Below are 22,446 nucleotides of genomic sequence, written 5' to 3' on the forward strand. Positions count from 1 at the left end.
AAATCTGCTGCAGATCCTGTACGTGTGAACGCACCCTTAAAGAAAAGGTGTCACTGGAAAATGACTTGTCTAAAATCAGGTTTTAATGATTTTTAAGATTTTTTTGTGAGTATTTTTTCTAAATTTATATTTTTACTATCAATATTTTAAAACACTGAAACCTTAACGTTTCCATTTAGTCCATGACACCCAATAGGAAATGCTGTAAAGAACTCCTTTCAGCAATTTCCTTATCACCACAGACAAGAGTAAAGTAACAACAGTAGATAGTTAAAAAGGGGTAAGGTCATTCACAAATGGTGATTGTTAAGACCTCAGTCTCCCTTCTCCACTGTTCAATGATATCTGCACAGGTCACAGAGCATGCCTAGAGAACTCTCCCATAAAAGTTAACGAGTCCCCGCCAGTCTATTATTTCCTATATTTATGAAGCTGATGTAAAGTTTATCTATACATGCTCTTAATAGAGCAGAACAGTCCAGGCAATATGGCTGCTCCAATATTTAAGAAATATTAGAATATATACCGGGCACTGCCCAGGTATAAAGTGGCTGTGTTCATTAGATTTGTTTCAAGGGTGCCTAGGAGGCTAATCTATGCCCTCATTTAATACACTTTCCAAATGTTTAATCAAAATCTCACAGAGTGGCTTTAAGTCAGTAACGATCTTGGTTTAACTTAGTGGGTCCAAACAGGCCCGCTTCTGCCATGAGGCGGAATGAGCCTTCCGCCTCAGGCGGCAGAATTTACGGTCCGGCAGGGGGCGGCATTATGTCCCCCCTGCTGTCATTTTTGTTAAGTATCACTTAACAAAAATGACAGCGGCCGCTCACCTGTCCCGTCGCCCGCGCTCTCCACATCCCGTCAGGTCCCGCGATGTCACCCTGCAGCTGTCACGGACCTCCAGGCTGTGGTGAGTGCCCGGGGTCGGTGGGGGACACGCTGGGGTGATCGGGACGCGCGGGATCACCCCACTCACTCACCACAGCCTGGTGGTCCGTGACAGCTGCAGGGTGACATCGCGGGACCTGACGGGATGTGGAGACAGCAGAGATCGCGGGCCGGCTGCGGTGTGGGACAGGTGAGTAGATGGCCGCGGCGGCGGCGGGGGGGGGGGGGGGGGGGAGGTGGTGATGCCGGCTATCACTCGGGGCGGCCGCCTGAGGTTTGCCTCAGGCGGCAGAAACCCTTGAATCGGCCCTGGGTCCAAAAGATTCTCCCATTTATTTCTATGGGGCGCTCTTCCACATCCCCCTCTTTTCCTGTACATCTGGCAAGGACGAGACCTTCACTGTAACCTTCCCAGGCACCAAATGTATCTCTTGGGGTCGAACGGTTTGTTGTTCAAAAGTCCATAGAGGACAGGCGGACATAATTTTTATTATAGAGATATCTATCTATATATCTCTGGCCCTTATCAAGGTCAAGGTTATTCACAGTTTAATAGAGAGCCCAAACCTACAGTATATTATAAAGCAGCTACAGTGGGATGGTACACTTGATAATATCACAGAGAAGAAAAATTTGTGTCAGCTCACCATACAGCCTTAAAGGGGTTAATCAGCGCTACAAAAACATGGCCACTTTTCCCCCTACTGTTGTCTCCAGGTCAGGTGTGGTTTGCAATTAAGCTCCATTTACTTCAATGGAACTGAGTTTCAAACCCCACCCAATCTGGAGACAAGAGAGGGGGAAAAGTGGCCATGTTTTTGTTGCGCCGGATAACCCCTTTAAGTGTGATTGTGCTGGATCCCAGGAGTAGAGCGAATAGGACGATGCACCTGGAGCCCTAAGGTGAAGGATGCAACCAGAAAAAGAGTTCAGTTGTCCACCGCCCTTATAAAATTTCAAAAGTTTATTGAAGTTTTCTTAAAACATAATCACAATATAAAAGCACTCCGACGCGTTTCGGGAAGCAGTCCCTTAATCATGGCGGATTAAAGGACTGCGTCACAAAACGCATTTGAGTGCTTTTATATTGTGATTATGTTTTAAGAAGACCAATAAAATTTTGGAATTTTATAAGAGCAGTGGACAACTGAACTCTTTTTCTGGTTGCACACTTGATAATGTATCTACATTTATTATCAGTTCCTCACTATATTATCCCACACAGCCTCCACAGACAACTGGAATCGGCAAGTCCATTGAGGGATAACAGGCTAATGTATGCGCCATTCTGCTATGGCGTCTTCAAGGCAACAGTGAACTTGAAATTTCATTTAGATTATTATTATCATCAGAATGCTCCATTAGCTCACATTATACTTCGAATTCACTCATTATGCAATGTGCTACAAGTAAAACGGCTCCAAGGAGAAGCATGACTTCAGGACTGGGCTTTTACGCTTCCAGGAAGGCCCTAGAATGAACAATCGACCTGGAGAATGGAAATATGGATTCTGACTAACTATATGCCCATCGACTAGAAAGTAATAGCATCCATAGAAGCTTCTTATGAAATTGAAAAAAGTTTATTCTGCTATTAAAACTTAAACATTTCAACCCTCACAGGTATACGACGGTATGCTCAGGGTCATCGAAATCATTTACGGAATTGTAACAGGTCCTCAAGCTTGTCCTACTGCACATTCAATCTACATGTGTGAACAATGATTGCTGTGGTTTATATATCCAGCTTCTGGTCACATTCATTTTGGTTGCTGGCCATCAATAAAGGATATCCATCATGTTCATAGTGACAAGTCATAAGTTCTGATAAGTGCTAAGACCCCCACTTATCACTGAAGACAAGCTGAGTGCTGTGCTCTTCATTTCTGCTTAGCTTTCTTTGGAGACCTAAGCGCTTAGTGTACAGATTTCTAGAAACTCTCAGACTTTGTATTAATCTATAAACTGTTAGCTCAGCTCTCAGAAAAGCCAATGAGAGTCCATCAGAAACTAAGGAGCAGACCACTCAGCTGTATGCTTTGGCCCTTTATGTTAGCAAAAGGCAGGGGGGTCTCAGCACCCAGACCAAAACAAGCAAACTTATGACGTCCAAAAAAAAAAGCCCATCCACTAATAAATGGAAAAAACTGTCGTAGGCATTTAGCAGAAAGACCAGATAAAGCACTGGGGAAGAGGGTGTAATATATGGGCTATAATTACCAAAAGTTACTATAATTGTAGAAGGTCCAAACTCTGGGAACCCCGCCCATGCAGAGCCCAACTTCGGCACAGTGGCACAGCTGGACATAGAACAGTAATATGCAGCACCGTGTGATTGGCTCAATATTGGTCCTTGCAGAGCAGATGGCCAAGAGCTAAATGTGCAGAAAAACTGAAGTTCTACAGAGGCTAAAATAAGCCCAGCTTAGATAACTTTTCAGGATAAGCTGTCATGTGTCTGTTTACATGAGAGGCGACACAGTTTCTGCCATTCTAACAAGCAAAGATTTCTGGTAAAAACAGCACCACCCCTGTCCTCAGGTTGTGTGTGGTATTACAATTCATCTAAATGCAACTGAGCTGCAAAACTGCACCTTTACTGAGGACAGGATAGGTGCTATTTTTGAAAGAAAACGGCCATATTTAAAAGCCTAGATAACCCCTTTAAGAGGTATCCCGGCCATAATTGATACTTACTATTTATCCCACAAAGGTTATAAAACATCTAAACATCTAAATATACTGTCTCTACCGCTTTCAGCCCCATAATACTAAATTATCTGCACTTACCATGGCGGGAAGTCCTGTACTTCATAGGGAAATGCCCTAGCGTACCAACCATTGCTTGGCATACATGTGTCTACTGCTACCATTGCGGAGCAGTTTTGTTGTTATTGTATTGTTAGTAGTTTATGTATGTAATTTTTTAGCGGATATTTAATAAAAGGTATATTTTAGAATTCCCTTTCATTTGGTAGTTATTTAGTCGGGGAGAGATTAGTATCTATTTCGGCAGTGATTTTTGGCCATGCTAGATATGTCACTGACCAAAGATGGCTCCCGATCCAAGCCGAGACGTGATGGAAACCTTTTCCTATATAGTAGGAGACTTCCAGTTGCGGTACATGCAGATATGAAGCCGAAAGTGATAGAGACTGTATATTCAGAGGTCATATAACTTTTGAAGGTGAATACAATAATTAAATATCAATTTTCACTGGAGTGCCCCTTTAAACCTGAACAGTGGCTCCTTCTCTATGACATTTACTGGGGTCCTGGAAGGTGGACCCCTACCAATCAGCAATATTCTGTGTTACCAAATTCACTTAACACCAAGTTGTGGATAAAGAGTAATACAGCAGCCCAATCCTTTAATATGTAACTTAACTATAAACCATGCGATGTAGAGTCAATTACATAGAAAGAAAAAGAATCAGGTTTATGCAGAAGGATATGTATTATTTTTAATTTTACTTCCTTACTATCCAAATAATAGATACCACACAGGAAAAAGACAGAGAAACAAATTGTGCCAGACGGAGATATAAAGCTACACTTGGATGTTCCTCTTTGGGGTAAGACAAAGCAGGTAGCTCAGGTGATCCTAATGATCCCACAAAAAGCCAAGGAATGGATGCAGTGTCTAATTTGTCACATAACTCTTTGGCAGAGAACACATTAGTCAGAGCAAATCAGTTTCACCCAGCTTGAGACTGACTCCATCTGCACTGGTAAAGCCATTACAGAGGAGCCGTCAGTACATTTATATTTTGGATAATGGGTAGGCAGCGGTGTGAACCGGCAACTCTCCCTGCTGTGAGTTGTCCAAGCTGTCTCTTTAAAGAACTCCTGACAGATGGCATGTGTAAATGAGAAACACATTTTTTCACTAACATGGTGGAAGAATGTATTTCGAAGGGGGGAGGGGGAAAAAAAAGTTAAAAAGATTAATGTCTCAGGTCTGTTGTAAAGGGTAACAGGCTAATGGTTTAGAGTATTTGGTCATTAGCAGGGGACAACATAAAGCTCAGGAAATTAATGTTAGGACTTTGAAATAAAAAGAAAAAGTGACATTAAATTCAAGCTGGTAACCAGGAGACTGGTTCAAGAATCTGGAATTTATGGCCACTAATAAGCCTAACATTCCCAAAGTAGACACTATAACAAATATTTGATTTGTATTTAAAAAGAAAAAAAAAAAAGGAACACACCACCACCATGAATTTACTTGAATCATGAATAGGTTCGCTATCCAAAGGAATTCTTGATTTTAAACTTTTAGATAAATTGACATAGTATATCCTTAGTTTATGTGCTATATTGTTCAGTTCTCCATAAAGTTAAAATTTAAGTTGATTGGAGGCTATTTACTGATCAGTGAGATCAGTGCTCCCCAACTTGGGGTTCTCTGGCAATTGGCTATCAGTGTATGATAGAATTTATAGTTTTGCATTACCTCATAGGTAAAAGTAAGCTGTACCGTATGTATCTATTTAAAAAAAAAAAGATTTGAGGAAAAAAAAAAAAAAAAGGACCAGGAAGTGTGATGCTCCCCACTTATTCTCCTGATCAATGGGAATCTCATCAGTGAGACTCCCACTGATCAAAACCTTTGCCATATCCCTGTGACATACCAAAAAGGATGTTTTTAAAAGCACCAGAATATGATGTCCAGTAAGCTTAGGGTACTATTAGACAGGCCCATCAATAATGTAAACGAGTGCCGATTTGCTAGGTCCGTGCTTGATTTGCTAGGCTTGATAATAAGCAAGGGCTTATTAGCTAGGGCTGCATGGACATATTTAGTAATGTCCGTGCAGCCTTTGCCCTAACTGGCATACATGACCTCTTCACGGCCCTCTGTTCTTCCGCCCTGCCCTCTGCTCGCTTCCCGGAGCCGTCCCTGTAGCAGCAGAGTTGGTTTCTCAACTGACAGACCACTAAGCCAATCACTGTCCACAACTGCCAGTGATTGGCTGAGAGGCCTGTCAGTTCAGAGACCCGCTCTGAAGCTACAGCGGCGGCTCTGGGAAGCGAGTAGAGGGCAGAAGGGCAACAGGGGTTGTGGAGAGGTACAGCAATATATACAGGTTGTTTTTTTTTTTTTACACAATCATCAGTTGTCAGCCGCACATTGCTATTACACGTAGTGATGAGCGGTCACTGGCAATTTAGGTGAGGACCAAAATACATGATCAGCCGGTGATCGTTGTCATCGTCTGATTGTTGTCTTAACTACACGGAGCGCTAATCAGTGCAACATTTCAACCCCTGCATACTAAAGACCCGCTATACTCGGATATGCAATAAAGCCTTGCCGTTATTTTCACCTACTGGATGCTGTCGGAACTCAGACACCCCTTGTGCTGACACAGGCAACCACACATCCGTCCTGAACCAGCAGGGCCAGCCATTCATTTCTCCACTCTGACTATGCCCTTTCTTTATGCGAAAACCACAATGGGACTTATACCAACCACTTCAGGTTGCCAGGATGTTCAGATGTAGACTTGTCGCATTAAATATATTTAAACTACATTCAATAATGCAAAAAACCTACGGCAGTAGAGAGAGTGACATACACAGCAAAAAAAATAAAAAAATGCGATATTGCAGTGTCTGCACAATGTATATTTTTCTTAATACGCAGTGTGAAATTACCTTAACAAGACTCTTATTTTCTAGAAACACTATATCGACATGTTGTTTTCCCACCTTTATTAACATTGCCGCTGCAATCCGTAGGTTCACAAACATACCAGTAATGTGACTGCCTCTCGCCGGAGAACTTGTAATTAAAAGATCAGGATTGCCGTTTTGAATAATAAACATATGTAGTGATTGAAATTTATTGGAGGGGCAATATTCCCCAATAGAGCCCTTACCTCTGCCAGGCAAAATCCTATGTTATTCTGCATTATGTGGAAAAACTTTTTCCAGTGGCATAAAACTAGACATTAGGTCCTGAATGTGAGCGGCAGCAGCCAGGCACATCCATTCCGAGCCGGTTTTTGGCACCGGTCCCGAGCTGATTGCAAACACCTGTGCACTCAGTAGGGGGGTTTTGCTGCTATGTTCATTCTTAAATGAGACACTGCCATAGGCACTGCCCTTGTGGACTATTAGAGCAGCTGGCAAATCTAACAGTAATCAGCAGTGTTGACTGTAAAGTACACCTAAAGCTCATGCAAGTACGTAAAATATTCATTTTATGTTATGAGCTATAAAGTCGGTAAAAAGGCTTGGGCTAAGTAAGGAACATAGTGCTGCATCCTTATCCAAATGATCATTGACTATGTGGTTAGTATACGAGGGCTCAGTGGAGATCGTACCTGTGGGCTATTGCAGGCTTGTGGCCTTCGCCTTTACAACGGGGGATATCTTCATGTAAATACGCCAAGCCTCGAGACATAGTCTCAGCTATGTGGCACAGCTCATTCCAGCTTAGGACGTTTCCTTTTAGATAGTCTGTCAGGGAACCCTAAAAAATAAACAAATAGCATATATACACTAGAAAGTATTACATATAGGCTATGCCGCTTTAGCTAGGACATGGGTTGCACGGCCTAAAATTACAATAAAGGGACTGTGTTGCATCGCAGCTAATCTAAGTATATGAGGCCATGATGCGACCCAGTCATAATATATCCATCCCCTATCAATTGCTTGTGACTGTCGCGTTGCAGACACTTGGGAGGTTGTAACATGTCCCCATTCACTTACATCTGTTGCAATGTGACAGGTTGATCTTTGGCTGTACAACTTGTGCCATGGCCAAAGCCATAGTGTCATCTTAGCCATACACACAGCCAACATTACGATAGAACTTGCAACAATTTGTTTCCCCAAATATCTCATATATGAATGAACCCCCTCCGCTGCTCTCCATATCGTCTTCCCAACCCCCCCTATGGATACTATACAAGTTGGTTTTGGTCAGTAAACCTCTTTAATTCCTCGCTATATGCATAAGACCAACGTGCACACTTTAGCTTGGCACACTGATGTTTTTGACTTTCCACTGCTTTCTTACAATTTAACCCCAGAATTATTTTCTTGTTATTAATTTAGCAGATTTTCATAAAAATCTGCAAACAATAAAGCAGCAATAATATAAGGTTCACTTTTCTTCATCAAGGTTGTCTCAAGGTCGACCTCAATGTCGGCATCAGGCTCATTTATAAGACGTTATACAAAAGAACCCGCCAAAATGTAATTGAGAGCAGGTCTGTATAATTATACAAGCCATGACAGATCAGCTACAGAGGTCACCCCAGCAAAGAAATATGGTTCTCGACCATGAATAACCATTTAATACGTCTCTGCTACCAGCAATCAACCAAAACTACGAACATATGAATTGAGTGCTGGACGGCTAATTCAACATCGTGGAGGAAGTCAAAGTAAATACATTGGTAATAGGAGACTACTAATGGCAAAGGGCTTCTATAAGCAATTCTCTAAATTCAAGCCTACCTTCTCATGGAAAGCCGTGATCAGCCATAGCTCCATTTCCAGGTTTGTTCCTCTTTTCTCAGCCGCAATGAAGTGCAGGAGGTTTTCGTGTTTCATTCCAGGGGTGTTGAAAATGTCTCGTTCGCTTTGCCAAGACTGCTTGTCCTGGGTAAACACACAATATCACAATTTAGTATATGACTTATAAGAAACAAAACATCTGCGGAACTATAGTTTATCTATACGTTGCAAGGAAAGCACAAACAGCACAAAAAGGAAAAACAAAGCAATGCAATAATAGTCATTGTGAAGGAAGAAAACATTATTAACCATCCAACATGTGAAAGACTAAAACCATCAGTACTAAAGGCCCTCTTCCACGGGCTGATGGAGAGGAGCAAACAAGTGCTCCGTTTGCTCCTTGTTCCCCGCTCGCTTCCGCCGATATTCCACGTGGCAGCAGCGAGCAGACGAGTCTGGGGGGAGAGGGCGTGGAGAGGTGTAGGGGGGACAAGTAAGAGATCACAGGGGGTCTTACCTCTGTCCCCGCCAATCTACATGTTGGCCCTCGGCTCCTTTGTTATGAATACAGCCGCGGGCACGGCACGTGACCCATGGCTCTATTCGTTCCTAAGGAGCGGCCAGAAAGAGGAGAGTGCTGTATTCTGCTTTTTCCGGCGGCTCCATAAGACAACCTCTTTAAATCTGACTTCTCAGAACCGCCATAGTGTTTCAACGATGAGCCTTCAAAGGTGGTACTCCATCTTGCCTGCTTTAAACAACAAGTCCTTCCCTATGTGATTGTAGGGAGAAACCTGTATATCAAGTCCAGCAAGATGGGGTGGAAGCAGAGATACAGAGATTCACACCAAGTTCTCATCTTTAAACATTACTTTGAAATGCAGCGGCATGTCAGAGATATGAAGTTATAGCGCATTGGGAGGCTGCTTGTGCCCGTTTCATGCTGTACGTGGTTCAGGCAGCATGACACAGGGGATTCTCTTTAAAGGGAAGGAAAAAAACCTCCTCACTTGCATCTCCTGGCCTTCTCCTAGGATGGGACTTAGAATGGAAGTTGCACTAATAGATACACCCCATGAACGACAGCAGGGTTTAGTCTGATAAAACACAAAGGATCCATGAAACCCCAGGGAGGTTTGGCGCTCAGACCCTGCTAATCACACAATGATGAAATAAGTGATGTGCTATCATTGCCACATCTTAAAGGGAACCAATCACGAAAAAAACGTCCATAAAGCGAAGGAAACGTGGGACAGCGCGGGACTTAATCAAAGTACGAATACTGACTAATAGAGGGGATCACGGGGGGTACAGGGGGATGTTTAGGAAGCGTGCTGGCTGATGTACCAGCACGTTTCCTTAGCTTTATGGACGGTTTTTTTCGTGATTGGTTCCCTTTAAAGGAATTCTCTGCTTTGCACTAGGCCTACTTCTTCAAAGAGTCCACTGACGATAAGCTGATCAAAGTTTCCCCCTGCTCGGACCCTCAACTGTAATTAGTGGAAAAAGAATTCAGCCCATTCACAGGGGAACATAACTTTTACATTACTGTGTCCATTCAAATCAACAAACTTTCTATTTCACCTAGGGCAGGGCATGTCCTCCAAAGCATCATCTCTCTATTCTGGTCGAAAAATAAGGGTCCTAAACAGGGCATGACATTTTCCAAGACTCCTTACCATTTTATAGAATAAAAATTTTATAAGACACAATGTAAAAAAAAACGAAAAAAAAATAAAATAAATAAAAAAAACGTGAAAACTCCCCGGAGCGCAAGCTTTCTCCAGTGACTGACTAGTTCACACAGAACTCCTTATATCCAGACCTTTCAAAATATTTTCAGCATTAGAACACAATCTTGACTTAATGAGCATAAACCCAATCAAGCCTTTGTCCCGCCACCAAAATAGGGTTTGTACACTTTTCCATAATTGTTCTTGTGTCTGCTTTTTTTTCCTCTTCTTCTTCGAGGAAACAGAGAGGAGCCTTTAAGTGAGTGGAGAAAATTAGATTCCTACCCAAATTTCCATTGCTGTTATTTTATTTAACGTCGAACTGGAGAACTTTACAAAGGGAATCAACGGTGAATTTCCATGTTTGGAATGTGAATGAGCCCTCAGCACAGACCGCCGTACAATGAGAGCTTCGATTGCTGATTTACAGGGCACTGCCAGCTTTCACCTCCTGTGTTTCTTCTGGTGAGAAGCCAAGAGCGGGCCAGGGTTTAGTCTGTACAGTGTTTAGCGCACACAATGCCATGAACAGGAGACTCTCAGCTGAGATTTTAATGGTAATGAACGCTGTAAAACCAAGCGATTTTTCTTCAAATTAGCGTATCCCGTATGCCTTTCAAATTCTTGGGTAATAATGTCATTTATACAAAAAGACTCTGTACATGTAAATGACCATTTACTTAGCTATGCCATGACACATTAATGCGGTGAATTTGCATTAAAGGGACAGTGGCACGGAAATAACTGACAATGTTCCCTAGCACTGCCCCATTTCTGAGCCAAATTATATTCTATTTAGGACCCAACAATCATCGTACTGACAGTAATCTACCATAGCAATATTTATAGGAGCAATTTTCGAAAAATATTACGGTCATTATCGTGCATTTGCAGTTGGCAGATTTATTTTAACTGCTGCTTTTGAGATATATTTTTAAAAAGGAGAAAAAGTGAATAAATCCATTGTTTAGAGACGAAACAAACACAACACAAGCTCTCAGAACAGAAAGGCGCGTAATGCTGGTGTGTAGTTTGAGTGGATGTGTCAAAATGTTTGGGTTCGGCACCAATATCTGAACCTGAACACTCACGCCATTTGACAACCTGCAGTTGCAGAAGTTGGATACCGCCTAAGGAGTCCTGGCAGCCATAGGGTAGAATTCAATTTCTGCACCTGGGGGGAATCAAATGCTGAGTGTTTGGGTTTAGATAACGTTGCCAAACCCAAACATTATGACATATCCGTTAAACACTATTGGAGAGTACTCATCCCTAATTTCACATTTCACCCTCCTCCACCAAGACAGCTTTAGTGATAGAGAACAGCACTGTAAGAACGGCCCACCTGAGCGCCAGTAATCCTTCAGTGGGTATAGGATCTTTCAAATAATGGGCCCCATAGGTGCGACGTAAGCTAAATGCTTATAGGTAAGGCCTAGTTCTAACTGTGCGAGTCACAAATAACCTACCGTACTTTACCGATATGTGCAATGATAAAGTTGCATTGATACAATTTTCTTATTTTTGTTTTCCAAATTTGAATTTAAGGGGGCTTTCCAGTCAAATCTTAATGACCACCTGTCTTCAGGATAGGCCATCAATATCAAATTGATGGAGGGTCGACATTCGGAGCTTCTGCTAATCAGTTGTCTGCCAAAGTCCTATTGTTCCCCACTCAAAATAAACAGTGCTGGAAACAGACAGCGCTGTACATAGTATAGTGGTGGCACTAGGTTACTGCAGCTCAGCTCTCATTGAAGTGAAACAGTATGGCCACTACACAAAGAAAGAAGTAATCTGTTTTTCTGCTACTTCTCCGGCAAACCGTATCAGTTGGGTGTTGACATGCTCCTGTATGAGCGGCAGTGATCTGATATTAGAGCAGTACAATGATAGGGAAGTCTGACTTATTTTTGTAGGAGTGTTTTTAACAAGGATTTTTATATTTGTTTGTCCGTGATAGAAGAAAATAGAAGTTAAAAAAAAGAAAAAGAAAAAAAGGCTCTGGAGAATAAATTAAAAAAAATTCCAAATGCACTCTAATTCCCAGGTCTCTATTCCTTCAAACTCTTTAGGCATGAAAGTACCCCAAGAAAACACGGGTCACATACTTGCTCCATAGCACTAAGCAGCTTTCACATCCTGAATTCGATGGAAATAGGCTGTGGATTTTTATGTGAGGCTGACCCTCGAGAGTAAGTTTCATCCATGGGGTCTACATTTTTTTTTTTGCCTTCTCCACACAATAGTTGAAAAGAGAGTCTCTGGAGCGTAAAGTACAGTGGCTTGGTAATGAAAATAAAATTAAGGAAGGCCTGGGGATTGCAATGCCACGCAGATTAATGTTCTGATCACCAGGAGTACAGAATGTAAGCGTCTAGCAATTAGGAAAAGCAGACTTCTCGCTGTGAAGTTACCAAGCTACTTTCCTAGAGAACACAGCACACTCCTTCCTGCAATTGTCCACCGACTGTGTTCCTCAGAAAATAGATTGCTGACAATCAATACTAGGATCATCCGTCTGCTACACAAAAAGACAAACACTGAACAATATCTGATATGTACCAAATAGAAAATCTTACAGTATGAAGTCTGCTGACTGACTCCTTTTTTATGATATAGCCAGTGGACATATACATCGGTTATGGTCAAAATGGGTAATTGTTTCACTTAAAGGGATATTCCGGGAAAAATTTACTTTTTCCTTATCCACAGGATAGGGGAAAAGAAGGAGATTGCAGGGGGTATGACCCCTGACCCCCCCAGTGATTTCTGTATCAGACCCTGCCGGCCTTGTTATGGATAGGGCCCCGGGTCGGCAATTGACCCACGACTCTATTCATTCCTATGGATCGGCGGAAAGATCACCATACTTTATTATTTTTACACAGTATGTACACACTCCACCCATGATATACATTGGTAAGGAAAACTTTTACTGTATACGGTTACAGGAATAGTGCAGTTGTCTGTTCTACTCCATACATCATACCCAACGTATCCTACCATCAAGTAATGGGCGTCTACAGATTTGTTTATTATACGTTTTGGAGGGTTTCCCAGGACACATAGGTAAACGGCACTGCAGTATGAAAATAGACTGAACATATGTATCTTGCAGCGCTCTACAAAGGTCACAACTCGCTGGAGCTCAGAATAATCTACATGCATGCTATGGTTGACTAGATACCTACAATACAAAGTTGAGGATGAGAGTCTGTCCCATTCAGCAAGAAGATACAGAAATAAGAGGGTGATTTCGGTACTACAAGTCATTGAAACCAAAACATTAACAGAGTTGTCCACCATGGACTTCTCTTGATGTCAAAGTGAGCAAAGGGTGTTCCCATTTCTGGGACTAACAACGACTGACTCATGGGGAATCTAGAAGTGTTAAATTCTCCTGTAGCTCCACCATAGGAAAAAATAGGATTACGTAGGTATCACAAAGGTATTACAAAAGTATTAAGTCCAATTCAACAAAAAAAGGGAAGATGATGTGGATCCTGAAGATGAGGGGTAGGGGTAATTCTAAAAACTTTCTACATATTGTTAGAAAGAACCTATAAGTCATAAACCAATCTGCCCACTTCCAGATCATAAGGGAGACTGGACTGGACTTTTGCTTTTCCTTTAAAAATCAGTTTAGTTAAAAATCAATGGGCCATTTTGTAACACATGGACGTGCCAGATGCTGTGCCTGTCTGCAGCGTAAGCAAGCGCCACTCTGCTAGTTGGGAGATCACAGAGTCTATTACACAATTCGATATTCGTGCGGCAGGGGTGCATGAACATCACTAGCAGCTAGAGCGAAGTGGAGCGGACTTTCTTCAGGTCCAGCAACGTTCTCCAAACCCGAACACTAGGCACTTGACTCCTGGCATTTGGAAAAGTTGGATGCCGCCATAAAGAGTCTTACAAAACATGGATACAACAATAGGCTGAATCCATGTGATCCTGGCAGCCCTAGGGTACCATCCAACTTCTTGTGTTTGGAGAACGTTGCCAAACCAAACAATTTTGCAAGTCTACTCAACACTACTAGCACTACTAATCATCTGTCGGCTGTACATTTCTTATTACACAAAGATGTGCGACGAATGGCGGATTATCTTCTCACATGTTTAAAGTCAGTAACTGCCAGCTGATCGCTGGCTCTATTACACTGAGAGATACATGCCTGATTTGGCAGATAATCTCTCTGTGTTAGAGAGCCTTGAGATGCTCTTTGTACAGTTTTACTGTTTGGACAATAGATGTGGGCTTTGACTGAAACACCCCACTGTTAGAACCATTTACACGTCTGCAATATACAGTCCATGCAAAGACGATAAACAACGGACCGGACCTTGGAAATCCTGGGATTATCATTTATTATGGTGCCGGCCAGGAACTCCGAAACGGTTTAAATATTTGTGCTACTGTACTGACACAGTGTGTTCCGAGGTCCGGTTTGCAGTATACAGTCTGTCCATGGATCGTACATTTCAGACGTTTAAGTGGCCCCTTAATTCAGATTTCCCTAGTAGTGTATATAAAAATGAGTTGTCTAGACCATAATACCAATACTTTTATAACAAATGATGGCCCTTTACCTCCCTAATGACTGCAAGGTGTGTCGGGAACACTTACACATAGGGTCATTAAACACATCGATATAGTATAATTAAGAAAGTGATGCTATTCTATGAGAGTGGTCCATTGTTCAAGACTCGGGCTACTAACTATACCGCATGGCATGATCAGAGCCAAGGTTTCTGGTTAACTGCAGTCCTGTATATTTGTCTAAAAGAGAAACAAAAGAAACAGGAGAGAACTGGGACCAGGAGTCTGATGAAAACAAATCAGGCAAAGAGTCCTGAACTGTGTCAGACCTGACATAAAGCAGCTCTCCCGTCTCTCCCTGGTGTGACTGAGAAGAAACGTATGTGCAATTTACCTCTATAAACAGCTGGCAGGAACTGTAAATCACTGAACATATTATTACCATGAAGAACGACCCCACTCTCCAACACTAAAGACTTGCAGTACATGTGTTCCCTTAAAGGAAAATTCCACACCAAAACAAGACCCTTCTTAGTATGTGAAGACATTTTGTAATTTATATTGTTTATGTATCATTTAGGATCTGTAATAAATCATTGCATGTTTATAGTGCAAGCTACTTAAACTAAGGGGGAAGGGGCTAATAGACCTCTGTGCTACATGACCTGCGTCTAAGATCGCTCAGTACTTAAGACCCTTCATATCCATCCAGTCACGCTGTCTGTCCTGTTCTCCGTCCCCCATCTTCGTTAACCACTCTTTAACCATAAACAATCTACTACACTATTTTCATCCAAAAACAGCACCTCACTTGTCCTCAGGTTGTGTAGGGTATTGCAGCCCCACCCCATTCATGTCAATGAAACTGGCCTGCAATGTCTCACACAAACTTTGCAGTTCCTGGTAGAAATCAGTCATATTTTTCTAATTCTGAACCCCCACTTAAAGGGGTTATCTGGTACTAGACAAGCATAGCTGCTTTCTTCCCAAAACAGTGCCACACCTGTCTTCTGCTTATGTGTTTTATTATAACTCAATAGAGCTGAACTGCAATACCAGACACAAGCGGAGGATGAGATTTGCGCTGTTGCTGGAAGAAAGCAGCAATGTTTTTGAAATCCTGTATAACCCCTTTAATTGACCTAATAAGACTATGCTCACAACATGTTTTTAACATATGTTCACCATATTCATAGTGAAATGCTCATGACATATACTTGTAACAGTTTTATAGCCTTACAGGAAAAATTAGAGCATTATGTAGGACAGCCAATGACTGAAACAAGACAATGCTGCAGCCAGCGATTGGCTGAGCAGGCTGTCACTTCCAAGACGAGTCAATTTTGGATGTGGCGGTGGAAGTGTAACACCGGAGACACCCTAGGATGACTCCAGGAGAGGGTGGTGAGGTAAGAATGGCATGTTTTTATTATGTTGAATGGAAGGGCAGCAAAGTTTCAAATGTTTAATTTTCAATGTTTGTACATAATATTCATTGGTATTTACATGTAGAAACAAATAAACTCCATAAAATACAAATCCTTACAGATTTTAGCCAACCCTCAACTTACCTGAATAGGAAAGATTTTCACTGCTACATATTCATTCATCAGTCGTGCCTTCCAAACACAGCCAAACCGGCCCCGCGCCTTGATTTCCAGTAGCTGCAGGGGCTTCAGTCCAACTAATGGAGATGGTGGAGGTGGGCCTGGATCCTAGGTAGGTAGATAAACACATGATTGATTTTTTACGAGCCTCATACAGTTCCAAATACCATAGCTTCTTGGAATAGAGCAAATGACAAATTAGTTCTTGGTACATAAATGGGCTGCAATAATCTTTATGCCCATCTCGGTGATCGTCTACAAAACCACAAAATTTTTATTAGGCCACGTGTGTGCGAAACCATTTTTTTGTGTATATTTCCAAGACTGAATTCCGCTTGGGAATGTGACTGATTAGGACGAGAGCCTTTTGAATGAAATATTTTTCAGCCGTGTTACCATGGAAACTAATAAACAGAATGGAGCGGTGCACGTACGGTAAGACCACGCACGCATGCTTCATTATTTTGGCAGGCTTACAAAGCAGCAACTCATGTCAGCTATGGTGGTGCCGGCTTGATGAAGTACTTCTCTGCATAGTCTTCTGCCTCAGCAAGGCTATAAAGCTCCCGATATAAACCATGTAACATTTTAGTCAATTAGCACTTTGGAATTAAAGGCATAGTAATTGTGATCCATTTACTCAAAAACAGTCATGTAGCACTTTCAGAAAATGCTCTCTTAAATTACGTTTAATGTCGGTAGATGGCAAATGTACAAGAAAATAAAAATCTCGTATTGATCCAGACTAGGCTTGTGGTTAAAGTTTGGCCATTGCAAAATAAGACCACACTAACTACAACGTAATGTATTAGTATATATCTAGATGAATGGAAATCAATAGCGTTATTACACAGGTTTTAAAGGAACAATCAACTAACACAATGTTCCAATAAATGTTTGAAGACTTGTTCTCTAGTTAGACTTTAGTGGTGGTATTTAGTATACGTAAAGGTCTAGCTTGTATTCTATCAGATTTCATGCTAATTTGATGTAAGACGTGAGAATTATTTGGTTTACATTATAGAGATGAGCGAACCTCGAGCATCCGAACCCGATCGTTCGGCATTTGATTAGCGGGGGCTGCTGAAGCTGGATAAAGCTCTAAGGTTGTCTGGAAAACATGGATACAGCCAATGACTATATCCATGTTTTCTACATAGCCTTAGGGCTTTATCCAACTTCAGCAGCCACCGCTAATTAAATGCCAAATGATCGGGTTTGGATGGACTCGAGCATGCTTGAGGTTCGCTCATCTCTAGTTTACAATATTTATAGTTTTGTAATTGAAAGACCTTCATTCATGGAGCTGGACCTCAAAAGAGAAGAGAGGTTTAACTGTATTTGAAGGGAAATAACTGCCGACTAGAAGCAACTTTAAGGAAATCTGTCACTAGGCGTATGATGCCTTAAATGAGGGCAGCATTAACTAGTAACAGAAATGCTGAATAGATTGATATATTACTTACAGCAGCTCTTTAACCTTTCTAGCAGATGGGGGTCCCAAGCCGAGGAACGCACTCTAGGACTTCCATGTTACACAGCAGGGTCAGATATGACAACTAGAGATGAGCACAACTCGAGTCCGATCGTTCGACGTTTGAATACTGGTGGCTGAAGTTGGATACAGCCTTAGAGAGTCCTGGATAACATGGATACAGCCTATGGCTGTATCCTGGGCTCCCTAGGCCTGCATCCAACTTCTTCAGCCATTGGTAATCAAATGCAGCACGATCGGACTCGTGTTGCCCTCATCTCTAAAGACAACTCCTTAAAGGTGAAGTCCAGCCGATTGAAAAATCTCACAGGTGGCAAGGGAGAACATAATCAATCATTGCTATCTCCCCCTGTGCCCGCATTGCGACGCGTGACAGGACCCAGTACCCCTACCCCAGTCCTGATGATGCCACAACTCTGGGGAAAAATGCCCATCCCGGCTAATGGATTGCGCACTCAGCCAATCAGTGACTGTAGCTGCGTCCCACCCTAGTCACTGACTAGAGGAGCGGGCAGTCCGTCAACAGGAGTCGTGACATTAGGCCTGCAGAAGATCCTGGTATGGCAATCCAGTGCTGGAGAGGCATAGGGATAGAGAGTTGGGATACTTTATGTTCCCCTCTGTCCCAGCAGTTTTCACATGGCCGAACTTCTTTATATTCTTGTCCTTGTTTTATTAAAGTGATCAGTGTCACCCATGCCATATAATCAATAAGTTCAGATTTGCAGTAAAAATAAAAAAAAGCCGAGACCTGACTGGTTGTTCATTCTCTATTTCTATTTCTCTCGTTTTAGTTTATTTCAGTCTCTCCCTGTATGGCCCGCACAAAAGGTATGAATATGTCAATGAACAAATCTTGTGGCGTATTCTGTGACCAGGTCACCCTTCTAGTATTACAAAAATACAGTGCATAAATCCCAAGTCTGCAAAGGACATTCATAGGTCATTGATATTTACTTGATGAACTTTATTAATAAGGACCTCTCTTCCTGGCAAAGAAATGAAATCGTGAGCTAAACGCTTTATGTCAAGCTTGTCACTAGATGTAGATACATTATTCCCTTTTGGATTATTCCCGAAGGATATGGATACCGGCTGTAGAACCTCAGACTTTAATTTCTTTCCACTGTCAAGCGAGACTAGATCGGAACTTGCTGCTGGCAACATGCAAAGGTCTTCCCAGTTGGGGAATCCAAGCTTTGTGGGGGTCAGACTTACCTCATTAATGTCAACATGACCATAGGGAGGCTTCCGATGGCGGTACATCCAGAAGGCCAGGAGTATGGCCATAGACAGAACTACAATAGGAAGTAGGGAATACACCAGTATGGTCAGCACTGAAGCCGACTGCTGAATCTTCGGATCAAATGTTTCTGCATAAAAAGGTATAAAAAACGCAATTAATTCAGGAGGCAAAAATGCAAAGCAACAACACGTACATGACATACATCACGGTATCAATCTAATTTCATGACTACTGCTGTGATAAGCATGCTGTGATCCATTTATCCAGACTATAAGCCTTACATAAGTAATATAGAACAACGGGTCATAAACAGCTTCTTCACCTGCCCTGGCCAGCCCGAGCCAGGTTTACCATTTACATACAGTGCTGACATAGCTCTACCATCTGTCAGTGAACAGCTGCAAACCGGTACAAGTGGCCAATCTCCTTAAATAAACAAAATTTAACACCAGTGGCTTCTAAAATAGCTGAGGTTGGTTCTATTGTATCGGCTAAAATTAGACTATGTTTTATTACTGCAATGCCTAAAGGTTGTAGGGCTTATTCTATGTTTTAGAGCACCCATATTACCGGGCCTGGCATCCATTGGTACTCAGCGTTGAATGATGTGCAGCACCGGACTGCCCAGCTTCCCCAGGGAATGCGTGTGCTGGGTCTTAAATAGGGCTTTCTGCTTGTCTGATTTATTTCAGTCTGCATTGTGTCTCTGGCATCAGCCCAGCACAAGGGACCTTTAAAACATACAAAGGCACAGAACAATGCAATGCAAGTCCTACGCTATGAAGGGTCTGGAAAGTAAATCACTGGACAACCCCAATCTCACCCTTACCATGATGCCACAAAACTGCTGTTATCTAAGGGGAGGGACGGACTGGCCATTTGTTGAATTCTGAGCTGAACCAAGGGAACAGGATTTACAGATCTAGAGAGAGCTTTGCAGGTTCTGTATGTGAAAAGCACTGACAAAGCAGACATTTATGTTTAATCATAATACTACTACTGCTACTACCAACACACACCCCATTAATTCTGTATAACATACTTTACAATTCAGCCTGGATAAAGAAGCAGCTGTTCAGAACTGTTAGATTTATCCCTTCATGGGTATAACAACACACCTCATACAAGGCGGACATTTCTGCAATATAGGTTAAAATATTCTGACCTCTTATTAATAACAAAAGTTATGACCTTTCTCAAGTCATTAAAGTGTACCCCTGCTTACAGCGAAACTTTACAGAGATCAATAGTACAAGTAAAGATAGAAACCTTGTACTAAAAAAATACTCTCAATTCCTTTCTTCCTTGTTCCCAGTCTCTCCCTACCTCGCCCAGGGACACAATTTTTTTTTGTTTTGCAAAAGCACCTCAGTGAGAACCAGGGATTTGGAGACAATGGGATCGCTGGGGAAATTGGGACAGGTGAGTATGCTTCATTTCCTTTTTTTTTTTTTTTTTTTAACAGCACCAGGGTTCCTTTCTAAAATGAAAGGACATCTCACAGCAGAGCGATTTTTTGTAAAAGTGCAGTGCAGGGTGAGGCTGAAAGAAATAACGTGCAGTCATCTCACAGTGGCCGCGTGTTACTGCTTCGGTCCCTGGTTGCTTCCTGGTTAGAGAGGGGACCCGGAACGTGCCGTATCAGGCCCACTCAGCCAGTCAGCACCCAAAACGGGAACCTGCCCCGGCAGCTGACTGGCTGATCGGGCCTGACACATCTAGTACTGGGTCCCATCTCTAACCAAGAAGCGGCCGGGGACCAGAGCGGTGGCACGCGGCATCAGCACTGGAGATGGGCAGGTGAGTGCATGTTATTACCGTTTGGTAGTTTTTCTCAAAGATACTAAAAGAATATATGAATGTAAGAACATAGGGGGAGATTTATCAAACTGGTGTAAATTAAAATTGGCTCAGTTGCCCCTAGCAACCAGATTGCACCTTTCATTCCTCAAAGATTCTTTGCTAGTGGCAACTGAGCCAATTGTACTTTACGCCAGTTTGTGTGTATGCATGCATATTTGCTATATATATATATATATATATATATATATATATATATATATATATAGCAATGTGTAGGCTGTATAGTTTTCTTTCACTGAATATGTTTAATTGTATTGAACTCTTTGTTTCTCATGCGCCCGAAATGTTGGCATACACTTAAATATAACATTCCTCTTTATTACATAATGTTTGCTGTAAAATGTCTTTGCAAACTGACAAACATTCATAAAAAAAAAAAATAAATAAAAATAAAAAAAAATTATATATATATATATATGATTTTTTAAAAATTTCTATTTAACTGTCAGTTTACAAAGCGACACACATATTATAATAAATAAATATATATAGAGAGAGAGAGAGAGAGAGAGAGAGAGAGAGAGAGAGAGAGAGAGAGAGAGAGAGAGAGAGAGAGAGAGAGAGAGAGAGAGAGATGTGCCATGGTAACCAGAGAGCTTAAACCAGTAACGCAAGTTTCCTACTGGGATGTAACATCCAATAGAAGCAATCACATATATCTAGTCATAACTCCAGGCCTCGCCATAATTTTCCCTCTTCCAGGATTATCTGATAACACCCAAAGTCTCTGAAAACCCCTTTAAGAACTATAAGGGCAAATACGTGTGGGAAAATGGAGGGAAACAGTTGGGACTATGTTGGGAAAATTTCCACAAAGCTTTGGAGTGGCCACACCTGAGTACTTCACTATGGCTGTATAATGGATTAAAAGAATGGATATAATAAAAAAAAAAATAATCAACCAGGTGCCGTATTTTACTTTCAATGGTCTTGCAAATCTGCTAAACCTCTCCTTATGGCCGCCGCTAAGGGTTGCCCGATATGACACATTACTTGTCTGAATACGAGACACTTTCCTTTGTTTGCTGGAGGTCACTTTGAGAATGGCCTCAGCCTGAGAAGTGCTGATGTGCAGTTATTCCCAGCACCACGTAGAATGAAAGGCTCTTTGATTCTGTATGGAAAAGTTATTGATTGAATGGCTTTTCTTTGGTGACAAGGTGCCATCTGTTCACTCCAACAGATCGCATACAAAAGAAAAAAACTTAAACCAGAAGCTATGAAAGAAAAGTACAGTTTTTGTTATAGAGCGTGAATTACACATGCGTGTAGAATGTGCTGCTCTTTTTGCATATTCAGGAGGACCCCCACTAGGTGTAGCAGCCTGTCACCTGGGTCCCATTCCTTGCCTGGCTGATTTCCCCATTTGCTGCCTGCTATTATTCATACTAACTTGTGGCAATTTTTTACACCTCCTGGTGACTACAGCCGGTCCTCGAGCCCCACCAAGAAATAATCCTCATGTATAATACCTGCAGATGTTGTCCTCGTGTATATGATCTACATTTTTTTCTGAACGCTAAAAATACATTCATATACGATTCAAATACGGATACAGTGAAACGGATGCAAGAACTCAGGGGGACATTT

The 22,446-nt window shown here is 41.9% G+C and overlaps 1 protein-coding gene across 1 annotated transcript in view; it reads right to left on the reverse strand.

The window, feature by feature from the left end:
- ACVR2B (activin A receptor type 2B) overlaps positions 1 to 22,446 on the reverse strand; it is a 129,586-nt gene that overhangs the window by 12,008 nt on the left and 95,132 nt on the right. The window contains exons 4-7 of the mRNA XM_069960486.1: positions 18,966 to 19,120; positions 16,217 to 16,360; positions 8,368 to 8,511; positions 7,224 to 7,372 (exon numbers count right to left, since the gene is read on the reverse strand). Coding sequence (XP_069816587.1) covers positions 7,224 to 7,372; positions 8,368 to 8,511; positions 16,217 to 16,360; positions 18,966 to 19,120 — 592 coding nt within the window. The remainder of the gene's footprint in view (positions 1 to 7,223; positions 7,373 to 8,367; positions 8,512 to 16,216; positions 16,361 to 18,965; positions 19,121 to 22,446) is intronic.

This window comes from Dendropsophus ebraccatus, chromosome 2 (genome assembly GCF_027789765.1).
Source record: "Dendropsophus ebraccatus isolate aDenEbr1 chromosome 2, aDenEbr1.pat, whole genome shotgun sequence".
NCBI classification, from domain to species: Eukaryota; Metazoa; Chordata; class Amphibia; order Anura; family Hylidae; genus Dendropsophus; species Dendropsophus ebraccatus.